A 21,809-nucleotide genomic window follows, 5' to 3' on the forward strand; every position below is an offset into this window, starting at 1 on the left:
TTTGTAGAGAGAAAGTAATTAAACCCATCATCAAACTGCCTATCTGAAACTGTCTCCCCCAGCGGAGTTCACTTTGGGATGCGGTACGGACATCAAGCCCAGGGGTATACCTCCATCTTCATATCATGGTCCTTGGAATAGTGTTCGTCTGCATTCTCTCCCGCAGAGGCAGTGACGGACAGATCTCCTCGCGAGATGAGGGTGCACATGTATGCATCATGGGAGAAGACGTCGTGGCGGATAAACTCACAGAAGAGCAGCACCAAGTTCACAAATTCCACCTTCTCGCACTCGCTGTTGGGGTCCGCTGCGTGAGAAACAAATTCAGTCAGAGAGTCCTTGACCACGCAAAACATAAAAATAAAGAGAAGACAAGAATCCTTCAAGGTTTCAGAACATTTTCATTACCTCTCACACTTTTCCATTTGCTGTTTCTATTTTAAAGTACAGAGACGACAGGGGTGATAGAGGGAGGAAGGGTGGCAGAGGAGCATACGGGCTGGTTTTATGCCAGCTTAACACAAACTAGAGTCATCACAGAGGAAGGAGCCTCACTTGAGGAAATGGCTCCCTAAGACCCAGCTGTAAGAAGCTGAAAACAACCCAAACAAAGAATGGATAAAGAAAGCATTGTACATTTACACAACGGAGTAGTACTCAGCTGTTAAAAATAAAATAAAATCATGAAATGAGCAGGTAAATGAATGTAACTTGAAAAAAAATCATTGTAAGTGTGGTAACTCAGACAGTCCCGGAAAGACAAACATGGTGTGTACTCAATTCTGTGGGGATCCAGTCTGTTAAGGGAAAGATATGCTACTATCCACAGACCCAGAGAGGCTAAGTAATAAGAAGGGCTCTAAGGTATACACAAGGAAGGGTCTTCTTCCCTGGAAAATGGAAACAGAAGATATTTTGTGGGTGGATGGGGTGTGGATAGGGATGGGAACAGGAAGGATCCGGTGGGGAAAAGGGAGAGCTAGTACTGGGAAAGGCGACTAGATTGGGGGAGCCATGTAGAAACTGAGCACAATGGAAACTCCCTGGAATCTATGAGAGTGACCCTGATGAAGTCTCCCAGTAATGGGGAGTATGGGGCCCAAACTGGTATCTTCTGTAACCAGGCAAGTCTCCCAGCACCGGGACATCAACCCAGCCACAAAACCTCTGACCTACAATCTGCCCCGCCTGCAGGATATGCTGGGGTAAAAGTGGTGCAATGACTGGTCCAATCTGAGGCCCACTTCACAAGAGGGAGCACATGTCTGGCACTGCCTGGATAGCCAGAAACAAGAGGTTGGACAGTCCAGAGATCCAGGTTAGGAACAAACGTGATTGGCAAAAAAAAAAAAAATTAATTAATTAATTAATTAAATAAATAAATAAAAATAAATAAAAAGGACATCATTCTTAATAATAACCTGCTCCTGCTATACTCATAGATCAAACCCTAGCCCAATTGTCATCAGAGAGGCTTCATCCAGCAACTGATGGGAGCAGATGCAGAAACTCACAGCCAAATACTATGCAGAGCCAGGGTAACCCATAGAAGAGGGAGAGAAAGGACAGTGGGAGCCAGAGGGGTTGGGGACACCATGAGACCACAGCCTAGAAAATCAACTAAGCAGGGCTCACAGGGGCTCACGGAGACTGCAGCAGTAATCACAGACCTTGTAGAACTCTGAGCTAGGTCCTCTGCATCTGTGTTATGGTTGCGTGGCTTCGTGTTCTGTGGGACTCCTTAACAGTGGGAGTAATGGGTATCTGTGACTCTTTTGTCTGTGCTTGGGACCCTTTTCCTCCTATTGGGTTGCCTCTTCCATCCTTGATATGAGGGCTTGTGCCTTGTCTTGTTGTAATTTGTTATGCCATGTTGTTAACCCCAGGAGGATGGCTATTCTTTAAGGGAATGGAGGAGGAGTGGATCTTGGGTAGAGGGGAGGCGTGGCAGGGGGCTGGGAGGACAGGGAAGAGTGTAGGGTGTAGAAACTGAGGTCAGGGTATAAAGTATGAAAGAAGAATAAAAGAATAATTTAAAAATCCAGCTGTAAGGTATTTTCCTAAAGAGTGATCAATAGGAGAGCGCCCAGTCCATCGTGGATGATGTCATCCCTGGGCTGGTGGTCCTGGGTTCTTCTATAAGAGAGCAGGCCGAGCAAGCCAGTAAGCAGCACTCTTCCATGGCCTCTGCATCAGCTCCTGCCTCCAGGTTCCTGCCCTGCTTGAGTTCCTGTCTTGACTTCCTTTGATGATAAACAGAATGTGGACGTGCAAACAGAATAAACCTTTCCTCTCCAACTGACGTTTTGGTCAGTGTTCTGTCAGAACAGAAACCCTAACTAGACAATGAGTGTAGCCACAATCATTATATACACACGTAAAAGTGTCAAAGAAAAAAACATTAAGTTCTACTTTTTGAGTTTCATTCAAACATTGACTGAGGCACCAACGTTTATAAAGCACTGATAGACAGGTTAGTTTCTTTTTAGGTGTGTGTGCATGTGCCATGAGTTTATTTGCACACCGGTCCCCTGAGAGGTGAGGAGAGGGTGTAGGATGCCCTGGAGCCGGGGGTGCAGATGGATGTCAGCTTCCCTTAAAGAATGCTGGGAACCGAGCCTGGTCCTCTGAAGAACAGTAAGTGCCTTCTCTCCAGGCCTGATAGGCAGCTTTTTTTTTTGTGCGGTATTAACTGGAAAATATGGACCCTGTTTACTAAACACAATTTCAAGTTTAATGATAGTGGCTCCTGAAAAATAAATGACCATGTACTTCATAATGCAAGCCAAAGCCCGCTGGATTGGTTTCCTTTTATTGCTAACACAATTTGTGGTTATCTTTAAATACATTAAGAGGGCTGCATCCTTGGGGTATATATGTGGACTATTTCAAGTAAGACTTAATGATAGTTTAAATGCTAAGGAAGCAGGCATCCTATTATGGCTGGTCTTGACTGTAAACTAGATGAGATTTAGCATCATCATGGAAACAATGCTCTGTGCGTGTCTGTGGGGGAGTTTCCAGATCGTGATAAGTGGGAAGCCCCTGAATGTGGGTAGCGCCTTCGCAGTTGGCTAAGACACTGGACTGACCCAAATAAAAACGAGCTGATCACCAAGCTTTGCCCTCTGCCTCCTGAGTGTGGGTGCAGGATGCCCGGCCATCTCAAGCACCTGGAGCCCAGACTCCCCACCATGATGGACTGTGTCCTCGAGGGAAAGTGAACCTTTCCTTCAACTGCTTTTTTCTTTCAGGCATCTTCTCACAGCAATGAGAAGAGTGACCGATGCCGACTCGCCGTGTGGGAGAGGAGATAAAAGGACACAAGGCAGCAGTCGGCTCAGAAGTCTTTCTTCTCTCCCCCAATTCCTAACTACCTGTAGAGTTCAGATTAGGATTTTCAGTATTGTAACAGCATCCTGAAACCTTTATATCATACCTTTTAGATAAGCTTAGAAAGCTGTACAGCTACGTCTACAAAGTTAGATTCCTGGCACCATCATTCTCATAAACACCAAACCCAAAAATGAACTCATTCAAAAGCTGATGTGTTTCGTTCCCTGAACAGGGTTCCTAAGTGTCTCCTCTCACGCTCAATGGCAGGCAGCCTCTTCTCGGGGAAACTGAATGGGTCTCTCAGATAGAAAACGTGACCCAGAAGAGGCAAAGAACAGACATTCTCCCCAAAGACAACTGAAATGGGTGGAGGCAGTAAATTGGGAACAACTGTGCACCTTCCACATGGCCCACGATAATTCAGAGCTGCCCAGTCCTGTGCCTGGCTTTCTGCTATCGGGGTATCTTCTACGCCTCATCTTTCGGTTTCCTTCTTTCAGACCACCTGGACAGCTCCAATACTTGCTTGCCCCAAGGCCAGTGGTTCTCAACCTGTGGTTTGAGACCCCTTAGTGGGGTTGCATATCGGATATCCTGCATATCAGACAGTTACATTACTATTTATAACAGTAGCAAAATTACAGTTATGAAGAAGCAACAAATAACTTTATGGTGTGAGGCACCACTGAGGAACTGTACAGTCAAGGACGGCAGCATTGAGAGCCATTGCCCAAGGCTCTAAGGCCTCCAGAAAACTTAAGGAAAGCCTTGCTTGTCCCAAAGATCAGCCAAAACAAGATCCCTCTGCAAGACCGTCATAAAAACATGTATTTAGTTTGTTATTTTACCTTCTTTCCACAAATTCCTCCCTTCCCTCCTATATATACTATTGCTTCTCATTCAGCCACTTTTGTGTTCTTCTCTGTCTCCCATGGGAATACCCTGAAAAAATGGTGGGCAAGCTAACACTGCTCACACAATCACTTTCCAGAAACTTTCCACCTTTAGTGTCCCTAATATGTGCTTGTTGATTCCACAAACTCACAACTTCCCAACAACAAAGTAGGAGGACATTAGCTTAAGGTGATGGAAGCATCTCAAGGGGAATGGTGATGCCATGGCCACACCCATCATCAGCCAGCTACCTGGAGGCTACAAGGCTATGAAGTACTGTTGCTTTATTTCTCTCCCTTCTTAAATGGAAGAGAAAACCAGAAGATTAGAAAGCAGCTCCAAAAGCAAAACAGTATCATCGCAGTGCACAGCTAAGTATCAATGGACCCAAATCCCTCTGTTTGGGTAAGAGACAGGGGTGGAAGGTGGGGGTGGGATGGGAGAGGAGTGGGGGGGACTAGTGAACCAAATATAAGGGTATGAGGACACTTAACTTTTATATTTAAAAGTTTTTTTGATACTTCATTGATTTAAAAATGACTAAACTTACCCAATGGGGAAAAAAATTATTACATTTCTTTAGTAAAACAGATTATCTTCCATGCCAAGAACTTTAGATAAGATGCAAAGAAGAGAAGGCTCAGCTGATAAAGGCGAGAGGGAGGGAGAGAGGGAGGGAGGGAGGGAGGGAGGGAGGGAGGGAGGGAGGGAGGGAGGGAGGGAGGGAGGGAGGGAGGGAAATCCCTCATCAAAAGTGAAATGCCTTTTTTACTTACACAGTGATGGGGCCTGTGTATCTAAAAATCTTAGCAAAACATTCTGGAAAACAGGCAAGCTAGACCCAGCAAGCGAGGCTGAAGAAATTGACTCTTTCTCATCCAGGACTTCCGAGTCACCACATCTCTGAGGTTAAAAACAAACAGAACAGTGCATGAGTACAGCTACAACAGATGACGATCTGCCAGCTCGGATAAACATCCAAACTCTTAGATAATCGAGGAACTGAGACTTCAGCACCATCTGAAGAACACAGGCCACAGAGAGTGCCATTTCTAATAGAGGAAACCAACCCCTCCGCAACAGATCCAAAGAACACCCCGAGGAATGTGATCTGTGTAAGCTGTAATTTCTGCTGTGCACTGTACAGTAAACTCTGCACTATTCGTGGGTGCCCCCACTGAATACACAAGACAGTGCAGTTTAAATATTCCTTACTTCTAGGCACAACTGCTGGAAAGAGCCTAAGTGCAAGTCTATTGCTTTTTCCTGGGCTCTCTGGCACACGGTTATGACTCCAGTTACTTTCTGTTGTGTTTCCGTCAGAGAGACGCCTATAGAATGTGTAGTAGGAGCTGTCAACTGAAGAAGTAAACAATTCTTCCAAATACATTCTTTTGCTTATTTATCATACTTCAACAAAAGTGTTTCCTGGGGCCTCCTGGACTCTCCGTGGCTCAGGAAACATCTAGAAAATCCCTATGGACAGCCAGATCATCTATTCACACCACAACTTGAGAAGCCCAATGCGGAACCCAGCCCAGGACAGACAAGGTCACTGTGGTCAAGCTGGCGTTCTGACAGGGATATCATCGACTTTCACTGGTGCTGCCATGAGGAAAACGATGTGGATATGATCACAGGGCGACGGCAGACTTTCTGTCACCTAGGAGATGTCATGTTACCTAAGGATGTCCCACGGGAAGACACTTAATGAAACACCAGTGCTCTGTAGAGAGACAGTGGACAAGAAAATGTTCAGGAGCACAATTTGCCACCCTGAAGGGACAGCCAGAGCAAAGGCCTGAAAGGGAGAGCAGGAAAGGGAGAGCAGGAGACAGACAACCAAAAAAAAGAAACAAAGGAAGAAAGGAAGAAGAAAACGGGAGGGAGGGAAGGGGGGAAGGGAAGAAGGATTTATAAAATATGAACCTCAGTGTCACAAAACTGGGTTTCTTTTTGTTCTTTTCAGATGTTAAAATTTAACTTTAATAGATGCAGTTCTTAATTATTCTCGAACTCAAATTATTCAGTGTCCACTTAGATCCTACTACGAGTCTTGAGAAGATGGCGTATCCCTCCCACTCCTTTCTCAAGACAAAGAAAGCTAACATAATACAGAGAAGAGCCAAGATGTCCCTCCTTGGAGCAGTATTTTAAGCCACATCATGCATAAGTAGAGAGAAAACCGGACCTACCTCTGCCTCAATCTCTGCTTGCCTTTTCTCCAGGAGTTTCGCCACAGCCATGGCCCTGTGCTTGCCAGATCGTTTGCAGCTCACGGCCCACTCACATAACAATGTCACCACCGCTTCGTCATTGGGGGCAACCTAGTGACCAAGAGAAATGCACCAACCGTATCACAACGATGCAAGCAAAGGCCTACCTACACCCTGAAGCTTTGTTCCCAAGTTTTCTAGCAGATATTTTCAAATCATTTTAACTTAAATAGGAGAGGAAAACCTCACTTAGAAAGAAAGAAATCACTTAAAATTCACCACGGTGAGTAACAACTCCAAGAAAGCCAGAGTTTCCTTAAAGAGGTCTTGACGCTCTAGTATTGAGTTTCACGTCCGCACAGGGAAACGACCACTGGACTCCGAGAGCAGCTGTTAAAAAGCCCACATACCCAACTCCACGGTTAGGTGGTCAGCATGTGGACTGATCTGTTTGTCATGTAATCCCATCGGACTTCGCCATTAGTGAGAAATTAGGAGAAACAAACCATGTGTGGCCCCCCGCACCATAAACCACAACCATGAAGAGGGGAAGCCAAGCATCCAAAGAAACAAAACCTGCAAGCAGACCTGGTCAGCTAAGTGCCCTGGCTACATGCAGAGCGGTGTCAGTCCGGGGACAGACTCCAGCGACCGAGGAGGAGAGGGCTTCAGGGACCCAAGGGACATGAAACATAGATGGTGGGGTTGAGGGGTGACAGAAGAGAAAGCGGGCCTTCTGTGTCAAGCCTTTGCTTTACAGCATCCATGCCAGGACAGCAACCTTCTGGCCACAAGACTGCAGTATTTCTCTTGAGCTTATACATTACGATAGGAAAAGTAGAGGACCACAGTGTTAGCACTGAAACACAGCACTGGACAGTCCCCGCACTAGAACTCATAAGCTCACCTACGGTTATGATACAGTTTTAAGAGCAATGCCAGGAGGCATAATCACTCACATAAACCAAGGCTTATGGACCCTGACGTGGATGAGGATTCCAGAATGAAAATGGATGAGGAGCTGTTGATACTAACAGTCCATTCAAATCCTAAACCTCTTATTTCCCTTTCCTAGCAGGTATCAACTACAAATGTTTCTTGACTAGAGGGAGGACTTTGGGTCCACTTCCCTGCTCAGAGCTGGGGTTCTGTCTGGCTCAAACCTGTACAGGTCTGGTGCCTGCTGTCACTGTCTGTGAGTTCTGACCTGCACCCGTTACACCTGGAAGACATTGTTTCCCTGAAACCCTCCACCACCTCTGGCTCTTACAATCTGTCTTTTCTTCCACATAGATCCCTGAGACTTCAGATGAGGTCTTTGATGAAGACATTCCATTTAGGACTGACTGTTCAAAGTTTCTCACTCTCTACACATTGTGCAGATGTGAGTTTCTGTGTTATTACCCAGCTCCTACGGGAAGTTTCCCAGATTTGGATTGAGCAATGCACGCTTCTATGGGTACAGCCATATGTCATTGGGAGACATTTTATTGCTTTGTTCATTTAGCAAAACAGCACAATAGGTTTCCCTAGGCCTGTAACCTATCTCGTCTCAGGTCCCAGGTCACTCAGTGTCGGGCAGCCACACTCCAGGGAAAGCCACATGTCCAGGTGTAGCCGGCTAACACAAAATAAACTCCATGTTTTTAGGAGTTGTTTTTTGTTGTTAGATTTTTTTTCTTACTGCTCTTATTGTTTGCTTTGATTTTCATTTCTTGGGGGTTTAGATTTTAGATTTAGTAGGTCTATTGTTTGTTCGTTCGTTTGTTTGCTTTGAGAAAGAGAGCACACAGGCAGACCTGAAGTTGGTTAGGTAGGGAGATGGAAAGGACCTGAGAAGAGTTGGGAGAGGAGAAAACAAGGTCAAAATATACTGTATGAACGCATTTTTAAAACTTAAAAAAATGCTCTAAGACTTTTCTACAATGTTTTTAAATTTTCTCTATATATGTGCTGTTATTATTTTGGCAGACACCTTAAAGGGAGCTCTGGGTCTCTTAATTTAAGAGACCCAGTGCCTACAGTGTACAGGCAAGAGGGTTGGATGCGATGAAAGACAGGATGACATCCTCTACAAATGAGAAGGCAATATTAGTAAAAAGCTGAGCCCAGAGGAGAAAGGAGCTCTATAAGGCCATTCAATGAGGGAACAGTCCTGGAAAGGTTCAGTGTAGGACATAACTAAGACATTTACATTTTGATAGTCTCAATGCTCACAGAGTTTTAATCTAGATGGAAGAACTACAGTTTCATTTGATACTTTTACAGTACAAAAGAAAAGTATTATTTTAAAAGAGAATGGACCTGGGCTATGAAGGAAAATTACAGGCTTTCTGATAAACAACAATAAATGTAACAGACAGGAAAGCCCTATTCAAATACAACAAAAATCAGATACCCTACCACAAACTTTGGGTATAACCCCTACTCTCATGACTACTGTGTATCGGGCATTGTGTTCTGCCCTAATTAGGTGTGACCTCATTTCATACAGAAGCCTGAAAATAGCTACTGTTCAAGATATGGTGAGAAATAAAGACCAGCATCCTTTGTCTATCCCAGAACTAACCCCCCAAACTACAAAACTCTGAATCACCCATGGCTGGCCACAAGGTAACCCCATCTCTGCTTGCTCTTTACAAGCAGCTGGTATCAACTGAAGCACATTCCAGATCCTTCATTGAAATCCAAGTTCACTCATTCTGTATAACTTAAAAAACAACAACAACAACTATGCCACTATTCAGGTCAGAAAGCTGGGTTTCATCTTTCTCCAAAACCCACACCCCAACTATAAATGCCTTGGCCACCCCCTCCTGTTGTCCCTGTAGTTCCCCAGAGCTCCAGAGAACTGACTTCAACTCTATAATGAGGCTCAGGGATCCTTGCTGACCAGAGAGATTCTAAGAATGCATTTAGGTTGTCCTACAACCAACTTTCTAAAAGCCTGCTGTTATAGGGATGCCCCTCTGTATACTGTGAATATGTTTTATTACCACTGATTAATAAAGAAGCTGCTTTGGCCTATGGCAGGGCAGAATATAGCTAGGCTGGAAACTAAACAGATACAGGGAGAAAGAAGGCAGAGTCGAGGGAGACACAAGTAGTTGCCGGAGAAGCAGGATATGAAGTAAAAGTCATGAGCCTCGAGGTAAAATATAAACTAATAGAAATGGTTCATTTAAATTGTAAGATCTAATTAATAATAAGTCTGAGCTAACAGGCCAGTGTGTAATTAATTAATATTAAACCTCTGAGTGGTTATTTTAAAAGTGGCTATGGGACCAGGCAGGATGAGAGACCTCCAGTTACATCATCAATCAAAAATTCATGCAAAGTAATTTTACAAAAGTCCATAAAAGGCTGAAAATGTAGCTACAGTTCACCTAACTGGGGGGGGGGGGTGGTGTTTGAACAGTAAACATAAGAAAGCTACACAGCAGTTTTAAAACTGGAAACCTTCCTTAACAACATATTCTGTAAGTAGTGCCCATGCGGGATGATGTTATTAAGTGCAATGCCGGCTTAGGCTAAAGAGAACCTTTTCCAGAACTAATGTGTTTCATCGAAGGGTTAGAAAAGGGTGTTACGAAACAGGTGGACCCTGTATTTCAACTGCTTGCTTATTCATTTAGTATCTATTGAACACGTTGAACACGTTCTTATTGTGAGGTCCTCTTCTAAGCACTGAATATAAATGCATTCTCATATTTTATTTTAGAGGAAATGATATCGGTAATATCCTTGTGGATATTATTTCTATTATAGTCACACAATCTTTAAAATGTTCATATAATTTGTTTCAGCACCTCAATCTCTGGGGGAAACGATATGGGAAAAAATGTAAATGATAAAAGAAATGTGTGCTCCGGTCATCTGCAGGGTGTGCCACCAAATGATGCTCCTGCTGATCCCTGCCTCAAGAACTGGCAGTGACTTGGGTAATGAGATAAATCAAAAAAACGTGGAGTGACTTCAAAGGCAGACAGCAGTGCATACAGAGAGTTCACTCAGACTTGAGTTCTACAGGGTGACGTTCCTAAGCATTTCTAAACATAAGAATCATCATATGAGGTAATAAAGTACGGACTGTCTCTGGTAGGGTTAGAGGGGGACCCAAGGGCTATGGGAAAGACAGGAAACAGCCATGCCAGCTGGCCACACCCATGTGTGCACATCAGAGGGTTAGTCAGCACACCTGTAAAAAGGCGCCGCCTGATCGCAACTCTCCTGCAGCCGCCTTCCGTCCACCTCCCTTCCCATCCTAGTCACTAATAATAGTTTGGAGCAATCAGTGAAAATGTGTTTGCCATATATGCGAGACATGATGTCAAAAGTGTACAAAAGCTCCAGCCCTGTGACACTGGGGGCTCTCACTCACTGATGACCATCTGCAGATGCCTGCCAGCACAGTGAGCTGCTTCCTGGTTAGAGGCCTCAGGGTCCCATTTCTTGGACATGAAATCTGGCTGTATCTCAGCCCAAAACAAAAAACAAAAAAACCCAACCTTTGGATTGGTGATGTAACACGCATGGCATTTATTATACCTATGAACATTTCCATAAGCATGTTTTTCAGAGATATTTTAGATGCCTGTTTTGTTGTTGCTGTTGCTTTCCTGGGGGATGGAATGATACAGAAAATTCTCCTAGTCTTGCATCCTTTGGATCAATGTTGACAATCTTTAGATTTTGCAATGTCCCAGAAACTAAAGGTTTGAAGCACAAGACTGCCGTCTTCTTTTTAAGTGCAGAAGATGAAGACAGCATGTCTGTCGGTTCTGACAAGAAATGATGCAGATAGGAAAACAAAATGAAGACAACCCTTTGGAACATTTGGATCGACAAGTCATTTATCGCACTGGGATGAAAATAAATTTTTCCAACCTTCACTTAATTATCATTTATATAATACAAACGGAGAAAACAGAGCCCTAAAAAGCAGAATCACTGAAGTCGTGTGGTGAGAATTATAGTTGAAAAATAAATCCTTCCAAAGACCTTGAAAAGCGAGTATCTCCCATATTTACAATAATTGAAATACTATACTTAGCATCCAAAAATCACTGTATATTATATTATGCATGTTAAGGTTATATTATGCATGTTAAGGAAAATGAGATTAACATGTAAATAAGAGAAATAAAAAATTTCCAACACTTTTATTTCGTTATTTGCTCTACCGCCTGACAAACAAAGTTGCCTAGCCATGAACACAACCACTGCAGTTAACCAGCACTACCAAAGGAAGTGGATTTTAGTAGCAAGGCCACTGTACACACAAAGGAAATGATGCCAAGGGAATTCACAAAGAAAGAAAACTAGCAGCAGAACCAGAGTCAAAATGCACTGTAAACTGGCACAGACTGCATGGAATAAACACATCCACACTGTTGAACGTCAACACGCGAGCGACCTTTCTATGTGCAGCTCTACATGGCACGCCCCTTAATCCCAGCTGTGTGAAACGGTGAGACTAGACTGGAGGTTCAGGGCACTGTCGAGCGACAGGGTGAGCTCTCGACCAACTCTTGACAACTAAGTGAGACACAGCCTCCAGGTTTAAAGGAATAGAGAGCCCCATGGTACAGCACTTGCCTAGCATGTGCACAGCCCTGAATTCAATCCTCGGTCCTGCAATAATCACAGTTTATGGTGCTTAAATTATCAAAGAAGCTTTAAGAAATGGATTTCTCCTACATGTGAATGTGCCAATATTGGTATGTAGGACATTATTCTAGCCATCATAAGGCTGCCCCGATTACATTTGACACTGATCTATTCTGCTTTACTATTAGGTGAAATGATTTCTAACAAGAACAATAAAGACTCAAATCTAAGAGCTGAGTGTGTTTCTATCCCCCTCCCCACTAGTGCACTGAGTGTGAGCTTGGATAACTCAAATAAAGACTCAAGTCTATCAGCTGAGTGTATTTCTACGCTCCCACTAGTGCACTGGGTGTGAGCTTGGATAAATAGAACAATAAAGACTTAAATCTATGACCTGAGTGTGTTTCTATGCGCCCACTAAAGAACTGGGTGTGAGCACGGGTAACTCTGAGTGTATTTCTACGCTCCCACTAGTGCACTGGGTGTGAGCTTGGATAAATAGAACAATAAAGACTTAAATCTATGACCTGAGTGTGTTTCTATGCGCCCACTAAAGAACTGGGTGTGAGCACGGGTAACTCTGAGTGTGTTTCTATCCCCCCCCAATGAACCGCGTGTGAACATGGATAACCCTGAGTGTGTTTCTATGTGCCCACTGATGAACTGCGTGTGAACTTGGCTAACTCTTCTTTGATCACTGATTTTCTCATCTACAAGATATAAAAATAAATTCCACAGGCCAAAGAAAACTATAATGCAATGACACAGGACAAAAGGCAGAAACTAGGGCATAAAAAGTACTATATTAAAAAAAATGTTAGTAAACAAGACTTACAGACAGCCACGATGAAATACAGCTGTAACTGTAGCATTCAGGCAGAAGAATGACACATTTGTAGCCAGACCAGGCCACATTGCAAGTTCCAGCCCATCATGAGCTACACAGCAAGACTATGATGAAAAATAATTTTTAAACCACTTTTTAAATCCCTGGAGGCTAGAGAGATGGCTCATCAGTTAAGAGCACTTGCTGCTCTTTCAAAGAACCAGAGAGTTAGACTCCCAGCACCCACACTGGCTCGCCACCACCTCTAACCCCAGTTCCAAGGGAACCAACTCCCTCTCTGGCCTCCACAGGAACATACCTGTGGCATACACACACAAAAATAAATAAATAAACAAACAAACAAACAAACAAACCCTAAGGAGTCTTTGGCCAGTGAGATGGCTCAGTGGGTAAAGGTGTTATTCTCCAAAGCCTGACGACCTGTGTTTGATCTTGGGGAGTCACATGGACAAAGAGAATCAACTCCTTTGTCCTCCAGTCCCTACACGTGTGCTACAAAACGCAGACACACACATGTCCATACACGCAATAAATAAAGGTTCTCTGAAAAGAGAACTTGGAGAACACCACGTTCTTCCTGTCTCTTTTGCTTCCATGCTTGCCCACTATGGCATGCTGCCTGACACAAGCCCAAAGTCAGAGCCAACCAACGATGGGCTGAAGCCTCTGGAACTGCGAGCCACTAGGAAGCTTTTTCTGCAGCTTGTCAGAGGGCTCAGCAGTGAGGTCATCTGCCACTAACACTGAACACTTGAGTCTGTTCCCCTGGCTCCACAGGGTAGAAGGGAAGAATCAACCTCTGCAAGTTAAGGGAATCTCCACAAGTACATCACAGACAGGCACACCACAGACAGACAGATGGACACAACTGATAAATGCCCAATTAATGCAATATAAAGTTGAAACTATGTGTTTCCTGTTTACTCACAGTATAAATGTCTGGACACAGATTTTGTTTACCCCAACTGTTAATATCAACGACATTCAGCTAATGAATTTAAGGAAATGTTAATTCTGAAAGATCTGTGGGACTCCTCAGTGGAGTAGGAAATGTGACATTCTAAAGCACAACATTGGTCTTGCCAAACTGTGATGAGCATTAATTGCTTCAGCATACATGGACCTCAGCAGGAAGCCATCCACATACATTTCCCTTGTTCTACAGGTAGGGACCCTAGGCTGCTCCTGCAAAGCTCATATGTTAATAGCCCCCTGCTGGTGGTGCAATTGGATGGTGCTGGACCCTTTAGGAAGTGCGGCCTGGTGAAGAAAGTATCTTTAAACAGATATCAGGACCCTGGCCCACTGTTTCCTCTCCCTCCTGTGTTCTTCAGTGTGCAACATCCTTCCATCCATGATGACTCAGCTTCAAACAATGGAGGTGGGGAACCATGGAACAAAACCTCGAAAGTCACAAGCCAAGATAAGTCTCTCCTCAGTTAAGCGTTCTGCCACAGCGATGGACAGCTGACTGGCATATTTGACAGATACACCACTTAACTATCGTGATTGATACTTTTAGAAAGTGACTTGTTTTCCTTCTATTAACAAAAGCAAAAAGAGCTTACACATTTGCATGACCATGATCTATTGTACAGCACTGAGCCACCTCACCCTAGATGGGTCCCTGCCCTCCATGCACGTGCTTCTTTACTGTGCACAAATACATTACAAAAAGCAAAAAGTGAAAAATCCCAACAGACCCTGGCTGAGGCTTATGGCTGAGTAGGTTGTACAGTGGATATTTTTGCATGTGTCCATCAAAGCTCCAAGACGCCCAGTATAACATGTCATACTACGTTCATTTCTCCTGTGTTGCCTGCCTCTCCAGATTTACGGGTCACTAAGAACAGTGGTTACTGCTGTCTAGTACCTCGTTACACGACAGGCACTGCAAATGCTAATGCCACACTGATCATGGTGTCACAGCATTTTACATCATCCAAGAATGAAACGCCCCTTCACACACGTAAGCACATTATCCATGGGTCCCCGCAAAGCCTGTTGATTTCACGGCTGAGGGGCTTTCTGTCATCCACGCCCCTGCCTCCACTTGCAAATCCCTTCTTGTCTGTCTGATTTTACACAAACTGTAAAGTGGATACACATGTCATTAACCTAAGCACCTCTCTCCTTCAAAGCAAATCCTAGAGGTGTATCCTCCTCCCCAGTACTGTACCAGTAGTCTTTTCATGAGCACAAAACCCCTAAGTGAGTAACATACACATCCTTGGAACCCAGGCATGAAGCCAGGGACTAAGGATGTGCTGGCAGGCACAAGGCACAGACTTGGAGATCACAGAGCAAAGGCCTTAGAAAGCCAGGTGTGCACTGAGCACAGCCAAGGAGAAAACGAAGCTCTTGTATTGCATTTTTGATGACAGTAATCAAGCAGAGTGCCTAAGCCTAGCGGATTCAAGAGAAGTAAAGTACATGCTAAACTTGAGGCTTTAGTTACCCCAAAACTCTAAACTCTGAGCACAAACCAGTATGAGACAAATATCAACAAGAACATGTAGGGTTTGTGGTTTGGGGTTGGTGGTGGTACTAGGAGCAGGGAGGGAGGAAACGCCCATGATGCTGCAGTTCTGAAGTGTTCTGCCTGGTGCAGCTGGCCTGGTTTTTCCATTACTCAGTACAAAGTCTGTTTCCTGGGATCCTAGAAAGAGAAGTGAAAAGTAGCTTTCCCTGCCCCCTTTGGACCTTCCCTTTTATCCCTCTCCCTGAAGCACCCAAAGGTGCAGCAGCCTCTGCTCTCACACCAGCCATAATCAAGGATAGAGGCCAAGAGGAAGGAAGTGGCCCAAGAGCTCTGCAGAGCCGAGGGGCCCTCCCCACCCAGTTGCTTGGTGATGATGTCACCATAACCGACTCACTTAGTAACTGGAAGCTGAGGCCCCCACAGACCACGGCGACTCCCCTCCTGCGGCTGCTGGGCCCTGACACTCCAGCTCATCACGTGGTAGGAAAGGGTCTAGAGCACTGACCAACTTCAAGAAGCAAATGCCCTAGACGCATGCATCTGCAGCTTGGAAGCAAGCTGCATTCAAGCAGGCACGCACAGACCTGCTGCTTGGCCTACAAAGCTCATATACAAATCCCGCTGCTCCATGTCTGCCAGTCTGTGAACAGCCTATTTGTATAAGCGGTTCCCACAGCAGTCTACACCGCATGCCTCACCACTGTCAAACACTCTCTGAGCTCTGAATCAAACATTAGCATTTCTTTATTTTACACTACACAGAGTGGAAAATTACCAAACACAGAAGTGGGGGTGAAACATAAAGGGTTTTGAGGATAATTCCCTGCCTCCTTTGCCATAGCAACTCAAGCTGATACAGGCCCAGCAGGTCACAGGGGTCAAGGGACAGAGTAGGAGAAGCACACATCCTGTGAGCTGCTAGTGAAAGTGCGCCTCAGGCCCGGGTAGCGTCGGATCGTCTCATCACAGGCAGGACCTGGTCTCAAGCATCCTTGTCTGTGCACTCGACTTTCTAATGAGCTTCCACTGATGCTGAGACTGATGCTGCACCCGCATCTGGACAGGTGTCCTCCCATCTCCTACAAGGACGCGAGAACTAGATTGCCCCCTTAGTCATTCCAAACGGCAGAGAACGGAGGGGCTAAAGCTTCCCCAAATGGTATGGGGAGGAACAGTCCCAGTAAGAGAAAACCTCAGACCACAGTGACTAGAGGTCTTTATCTACCATCTAACATGCTATATCAATCCTAGACAAATTATGAAATCAAGAAAAAAGGAAGTGTTTTAAAGACAGGAGATGGGGTTCTGAGTCTTAACCAAGCACTCAGTATATTCTGTCTTGGCAGAGAACAACTACATTCTGTTGGTTCTTACAACAGAATAAAGGCAATAGCAAATTTTGGAATATACGTATAATCTGTTTTATAATCTCAAAGTATTCATGGTCAAGTATTATATAACTATGAAAGAACTCCAGGCACACGACTATGAGCAACTTGCTCTAGGCCACGCAGCTGTCATTCAACATTCACATGTGGATTCCAGAAACATAACAAGTGATCCCTGAGCCAGGCATGGTGCATACACCTGAAATCTCAGCACTCAGCAGGCATGGTAGGAAGAGTTTGGGTTCAATGGTCTGCCTGAGCCAGAGTGAGACCCTATCTCAAAATAAGAAGGGTGAGGAAGGGGGAGGGAAGATAAGAGGGAAAGAAAAGAATGGGGGGGCAAGAAAAACCCAATAAAAAGTAAATGGAGAAGTAAAAGACTTTTTCACTTAAATGTGTATATATGTATGTGTGTGTGTATATATATATATATAATGTCGCTTGAAAGCCTATACATAAATAATTACCTTAATATAAATATACAATAAATATTAAAGCCATATTTTTAAGTGTTAATGTTAAATTCTATAGAAGAAGCTGTCCATCCAGGTATCCTCACAATATTAAAACGTATTGTGAACTAAAGGCTAACAATACCACTTTTGTCTTACTCAAAATTAGCACATTAACCACAAGACCACTTGCATCTCTTTGAGCAATATAATCAATATTTGATCTAATTACTGCTAAACCAAGCCAACACTTGCATTCCCCCAAATTGCTACAACATCCAGGACTCGGTCTAGGGCCCACATTGCCCTCTAGTGGCAAGTACTACCACACAGGCACAGCAGAGAATGCCTTCCTCAACAGGAGGCTCAAACTCTCCCCTGCTTTCTCAGATAGGTCCACTGTGGTCTGCATGAGGGTATTACAGGTTCACATGTTTCAACACTCGGTCTCCAACTTGTGGTGGTTGGGAAGCTGGAGCCTTTAAGATGTGGAAAACCTTGCTGGAGGAAATGTCACTGACTTTGAGTTTTATCTCCTGCCCCCATTTCCTGTTCTGTCTACTTCTCCTGTGGAGAAGAAACGCCATCACTCTGCTTCTGGACTCGTAGGCCAGCCTCAGGCTCTCGCTGTCATGTCTTCTGCCTGTCACAAACGGCAGGAACCCTTCTGCACTGTCAGCCAAAATCAGCTCTTTCTTCCCTAACTTGCTTTTTACCAAGGTATTTCATCACAACACAAAACTAATTAATACAGATGAACCAATCATTTTTGTTCAGTTTATAACAGAATATGCTTTTTAGAATTTAATCTGACAAGAGTCCTTGAACCTAGTGCCTTGTTTCTGGTACCTGCTGTAAAGTAACGAGGTTTCTCAGAGAGTTCTGGAACAGTGGAATTTTAGTCAGAAACATTGTATCATAATCTCCACCCTTGGTATAGGCAGCCTCCCTAACACTTTTGCAATTGTGTGTGGGTAATTTGAGTTTCCCATGAATGGCTGCAGCAGGTCTCAACCTGTGGACCATGACCCTTTTGAGGGCTGATTATTAGCTATCCTACATTATTAGATATTTACATTATGATTCATAACAGTAGCAAAACTACAGTTATGAAGTAGCAACAAGAATAATTTTAAGCAACACAAGGAACTATATTAGAGAGTCAGAGCAATAGGGAGGTTGAGAAACACTGGAATAAGTATTTTTTTTTCCTTGAAGATTTATTTATTTTTAACTTATGGGCATGAGTATGATTTTTGCCCCTATGTTTGTTTATTTTTCATGTGCATCCCTGGTGCTTGTGGAGATTCCAAGAGGTTATTGGACCCTTAGAAATGGAGCTACTGATGGCTCTGAGCGGCCATGTGGGTGCTGGAAACGGGCCTTCTAAAAGAGCAGCTGGCCTCGCAACCATCTCTCCAGCCCTGAGGAAGAAGCCTAAAGTCAGGACAGCAAGGCTGAAGAGTTCTTGGTGGACTCAGACAAAGGACACAGAACAATGCAGGCACAAAACCTCAGCACTGCAGACAACTCGCATCCAAATGTGAAAATCTCAGTATTACTAAACCTCTCCTCTACTACACAGACGGAAAACGTCCATCTTTGGGTCAAGAACACCATGCCCCATGCCTCCCCTCAGTGAGCTGACAATCACGTGGACTCCTCTGCTCTCCTATGGACAGAACTCATTTCTGCAGAGACTTCCCAGAGACAGAAACTCCACTCATTGTGTGCCATGCTTTCAACACGCTGCTCCTCTGTGGATGCTAGGGTCTTGAACCTGTTTCTGAGGAGATAATGGCTAAAATGGCTCACAAATTATTCTAACAGAGGAACACTCTGGGATGTGTGTCAGGACCTGCGTGGCAAAGAAAGTATTTTGGCTTTTTTCATTGTTTCAGCTCTTCTTTCCACAACCCCAGGACCAATGCCAAGCTTAAAGGGATGTTAAAAATTAGCTACATTGTTTGCACTGAAAGTTTGTTAATATCTACCTCAGTATTACTTTGCATCTAATACAAGCTGCATATATGAGGAGCATTTTTTTTCACTATAAAAATAATACTTTTATTTTTCTGAAGACTTAGAAAGAAAAGAAGGCTTTGAAAATTTTATATTTTATATGCAACTTAAATTGTATATAAAATTTAAATTTATACTGCAGTTCACTAGCAAAACAATCTTTTGATAGGAAAAAATAAAAAGTATAATTGTTATGACTATTCAAAGACCATGCTCATATATAGCCATGTGCTGCCCTCTGCTGTGCTACAGACTAAATTACACCCCCAAACTAAAGTCATGCATCTATATAAAGTCAATCATTAGACAAGCCATGTACTAAAACTAAAAGGTAGAAGATGATAAAAAGTAAATAAAGGTCAATAAAAAATTTCCCTATTAATATATTATGGGAGCCCCAACTCAATGTGTGTTTTATGTAATGTGAGTCACCCCGGTCCCAGAAGAGAAAGATTGGCATTGAGCAGGCTTTTACAAGACATACATCATAGTAAAGACGTCACATTTACTGAATGAGAAGAAAACAGGACCAAAAGGAAGAAAAGCAATATTAACTACCTCTTGGCTGTCTTTGTTTTGGTTCGCCCAGAAAATTTTATGATAGAGGGTCTCCATCGAATTGCTGGAATCAGTGCGGTCAAAGCAATGACGGTCCAAGACGTCCAGTGTGTGCAACACCCGACTAATAGTCACACCTGGATGCAGAAATTAAGGAAGTAATTAAATAATGCAGAGTATTAAAGCACTAAAAACACCATGACACAGGGAGAGAGCTTTGTAACTCTCAGCATATACTATCAAGGAACTGCAGGAACTAAAGTAGACATTCTAGGCAGCCAGTAGCTAAAGGCCTAAAGCTCCCTCGTTCCTGAGTGCCTTGCCAGACCAAGGAAGACAACATAACTTAGCTGACGGCTCTTCAGCGGGACACTGTACCTGCTGTCGACTCCTGACATTTGTCAAAAGACCACCGGACCTCTACTGCACGGCCTCGCTGCTTGATCTGCTGTTCTACCTCATAAATCCTTGCCCGAACCTGCAAGATAAACACTTCAAATTAACTTGTACTTGGAAACTCTGAACGGCTGCCTAAATCATGTCAAGGCTTCTACGTGAGTAGATCCTCCTCTGGTGAGTGACAATCTCTTCTGTATCACAGGAAACCTAAGTTCCTGCATGAGCCATGCATTTTTAACTTTACAAGCGATGGTTTGATTCAATAGTAAATGCTTATAAAAACAAATGCCCGGGGAAATGTAACAAGTGAAATTTCTTCACAATATGTAAGGCAAGGCAGAGTTTGAGTATCTCTGAGCCACTGGTCCAAGCAGGAAACGAAGGAGCAGAGCTTCAGTAACTTAAGGAAACAGCTCAGTGAAAGGCAAGCGTCATAATCCCAAAGCTGAAGCCGCATTACATCTTGAAGCAAATAACGCAGCACAAATAAAAATACACAACAATTACTAAACATCACAAACTCTTATTCCAGGGCTCACAGTCGGGATCAGACTCTTCCCCAAAACTGCTGGGGTGGCAGAACACTCTATGAACATCTGTGTTTCAAAAAAATAAAGTCAAGAAAGATCAAAAAAAAAAAAAAAAAAAAAACCAAAAAAATCACCTAGAATCATGGCAGAGCTGGGACAGTCACTACGGTATCTCAGGTGGCCCATCATGCCCAGGTGCTTCTGGGGAACGAAAACATTCATAAAAGCAATGAAGCAAATGTCTACCTGCTGATTGAAAGCCGTATTCCCACCCGGCATGGGGAGGCTGGAAGGGGCAAGCTGCAGCAGATCCAGGGGAGAGCCTGGGTTTGCGACCTTATTTTCATTTGTGGAATAGTTCCACACCAAGGCACTTGGGCAACACAGAGTGACAGTCTAGAAACAAAGCAGGAATATCCCAGACATTTAGAGGAGAAAAGTATTAACAGCAACTTCAATTAAAAAAAATGGCAGCAGGTTTCCTACAGATGATCTTAAAATACAAATGTCATTCCCCATTCTCAGCTACCCAAGTGGTAAGTAGACAGGACTTATGAGTCATCGACACAGCTACCGAGAAATTAGTGTGGTTTATTACCTAACACTCCAACAGAGGAAATGTAGGAGGCTGAGTAAAATATAATATTTGTTACTTTCAAATGAAATTTTTATAGTTAAGCAAAAAATATATATAATTAGAATATTAATTGCTAAGATTAAAATTTTTATCGTTTTTTTAAAAACTCTTAAGTAGTGTGTCTTAAAGTTTGACAAACACCCAACAGATGCACCCCCCCACAGGAATCATCCAGTGTTTCCATAAAAGTCTGGACAACAAATATTCCCAGCTTTGCAGACCACCTACAGTTTCTGGCACAGATTTCCCTTTGGTGATTTCAGTTACACAATAAAAATGGGAAGCCTATTCTTGGCTCGCAGACCAGATCTGGTCTAGAGACTAACTCACCCCACTTGTACCCTAAACTTTTGTGGACACTGTTTTTAAGCTCAGCCAGATTGTACGCAGCAGTCCTTCCAAACATCACACCTGTTTCTGAGCCAGGTGCTGCTGGCT

At 43.7% G+C, this 21,809-nt stretch overlaps 1 protein-coding gene across 8 annotated transcripts in view; it reads right to left on the reverse strand.

Moving 5' to 3' along the window:
* Positions 1–21,809, reverse strand: part of Med12l (mediator complex subunit 12L) — a 297,109-nt gene that overhangs the window by 211,321 nt on the left and 63,979 nt on the right. For 7 of the 8 annotated variants that reach the window (XM_057756832.1, XM_057756830.1, XM_057756831.1 and 4 more), the window contains 6 exons: positions 20,981–21,130; positions 20,184–20,283; positions 19,806–19,942; positions 6,426–6,557; positions 5,007–5,133; positions 111–307 (listed from right to left, as the gene is read on the reverse strand). In XM_057756832.1, the coding sequence (XP_057612815.1) occupies positions 111–307; positions 5,007–5,133; positions 6,426–6,557; positions 19,806–19,942; positions 20,184–20,283; positions 20,981–21,130 (843 nt within the window). The remainder of the gene's footprint in view (positions 1–110; positions 308–5,006; positions 5,134–6,425; positions 6,558–19,805; positions 19,943–20,183; positions 20,284–20,980; positions 21,131–21,809) is intronic. The other variant, XM_057756835.1, reaches the window with a different exon arrangement.

This window comes from Chionomys nivalis, chromosome 24 (genome assembly GCF_950005125.1).
Source record: "Chionomys nivalis chromosome 24, mChiNiv1.1, whole genome shotgun sequence".
In the NCBI taxonomy this organism is placed as follows: Eukaryota; Metazoa; Chordata; class Mammalia; order Rodentia; family Cricetidae; genus Chionomys; species Chionomys nivalis.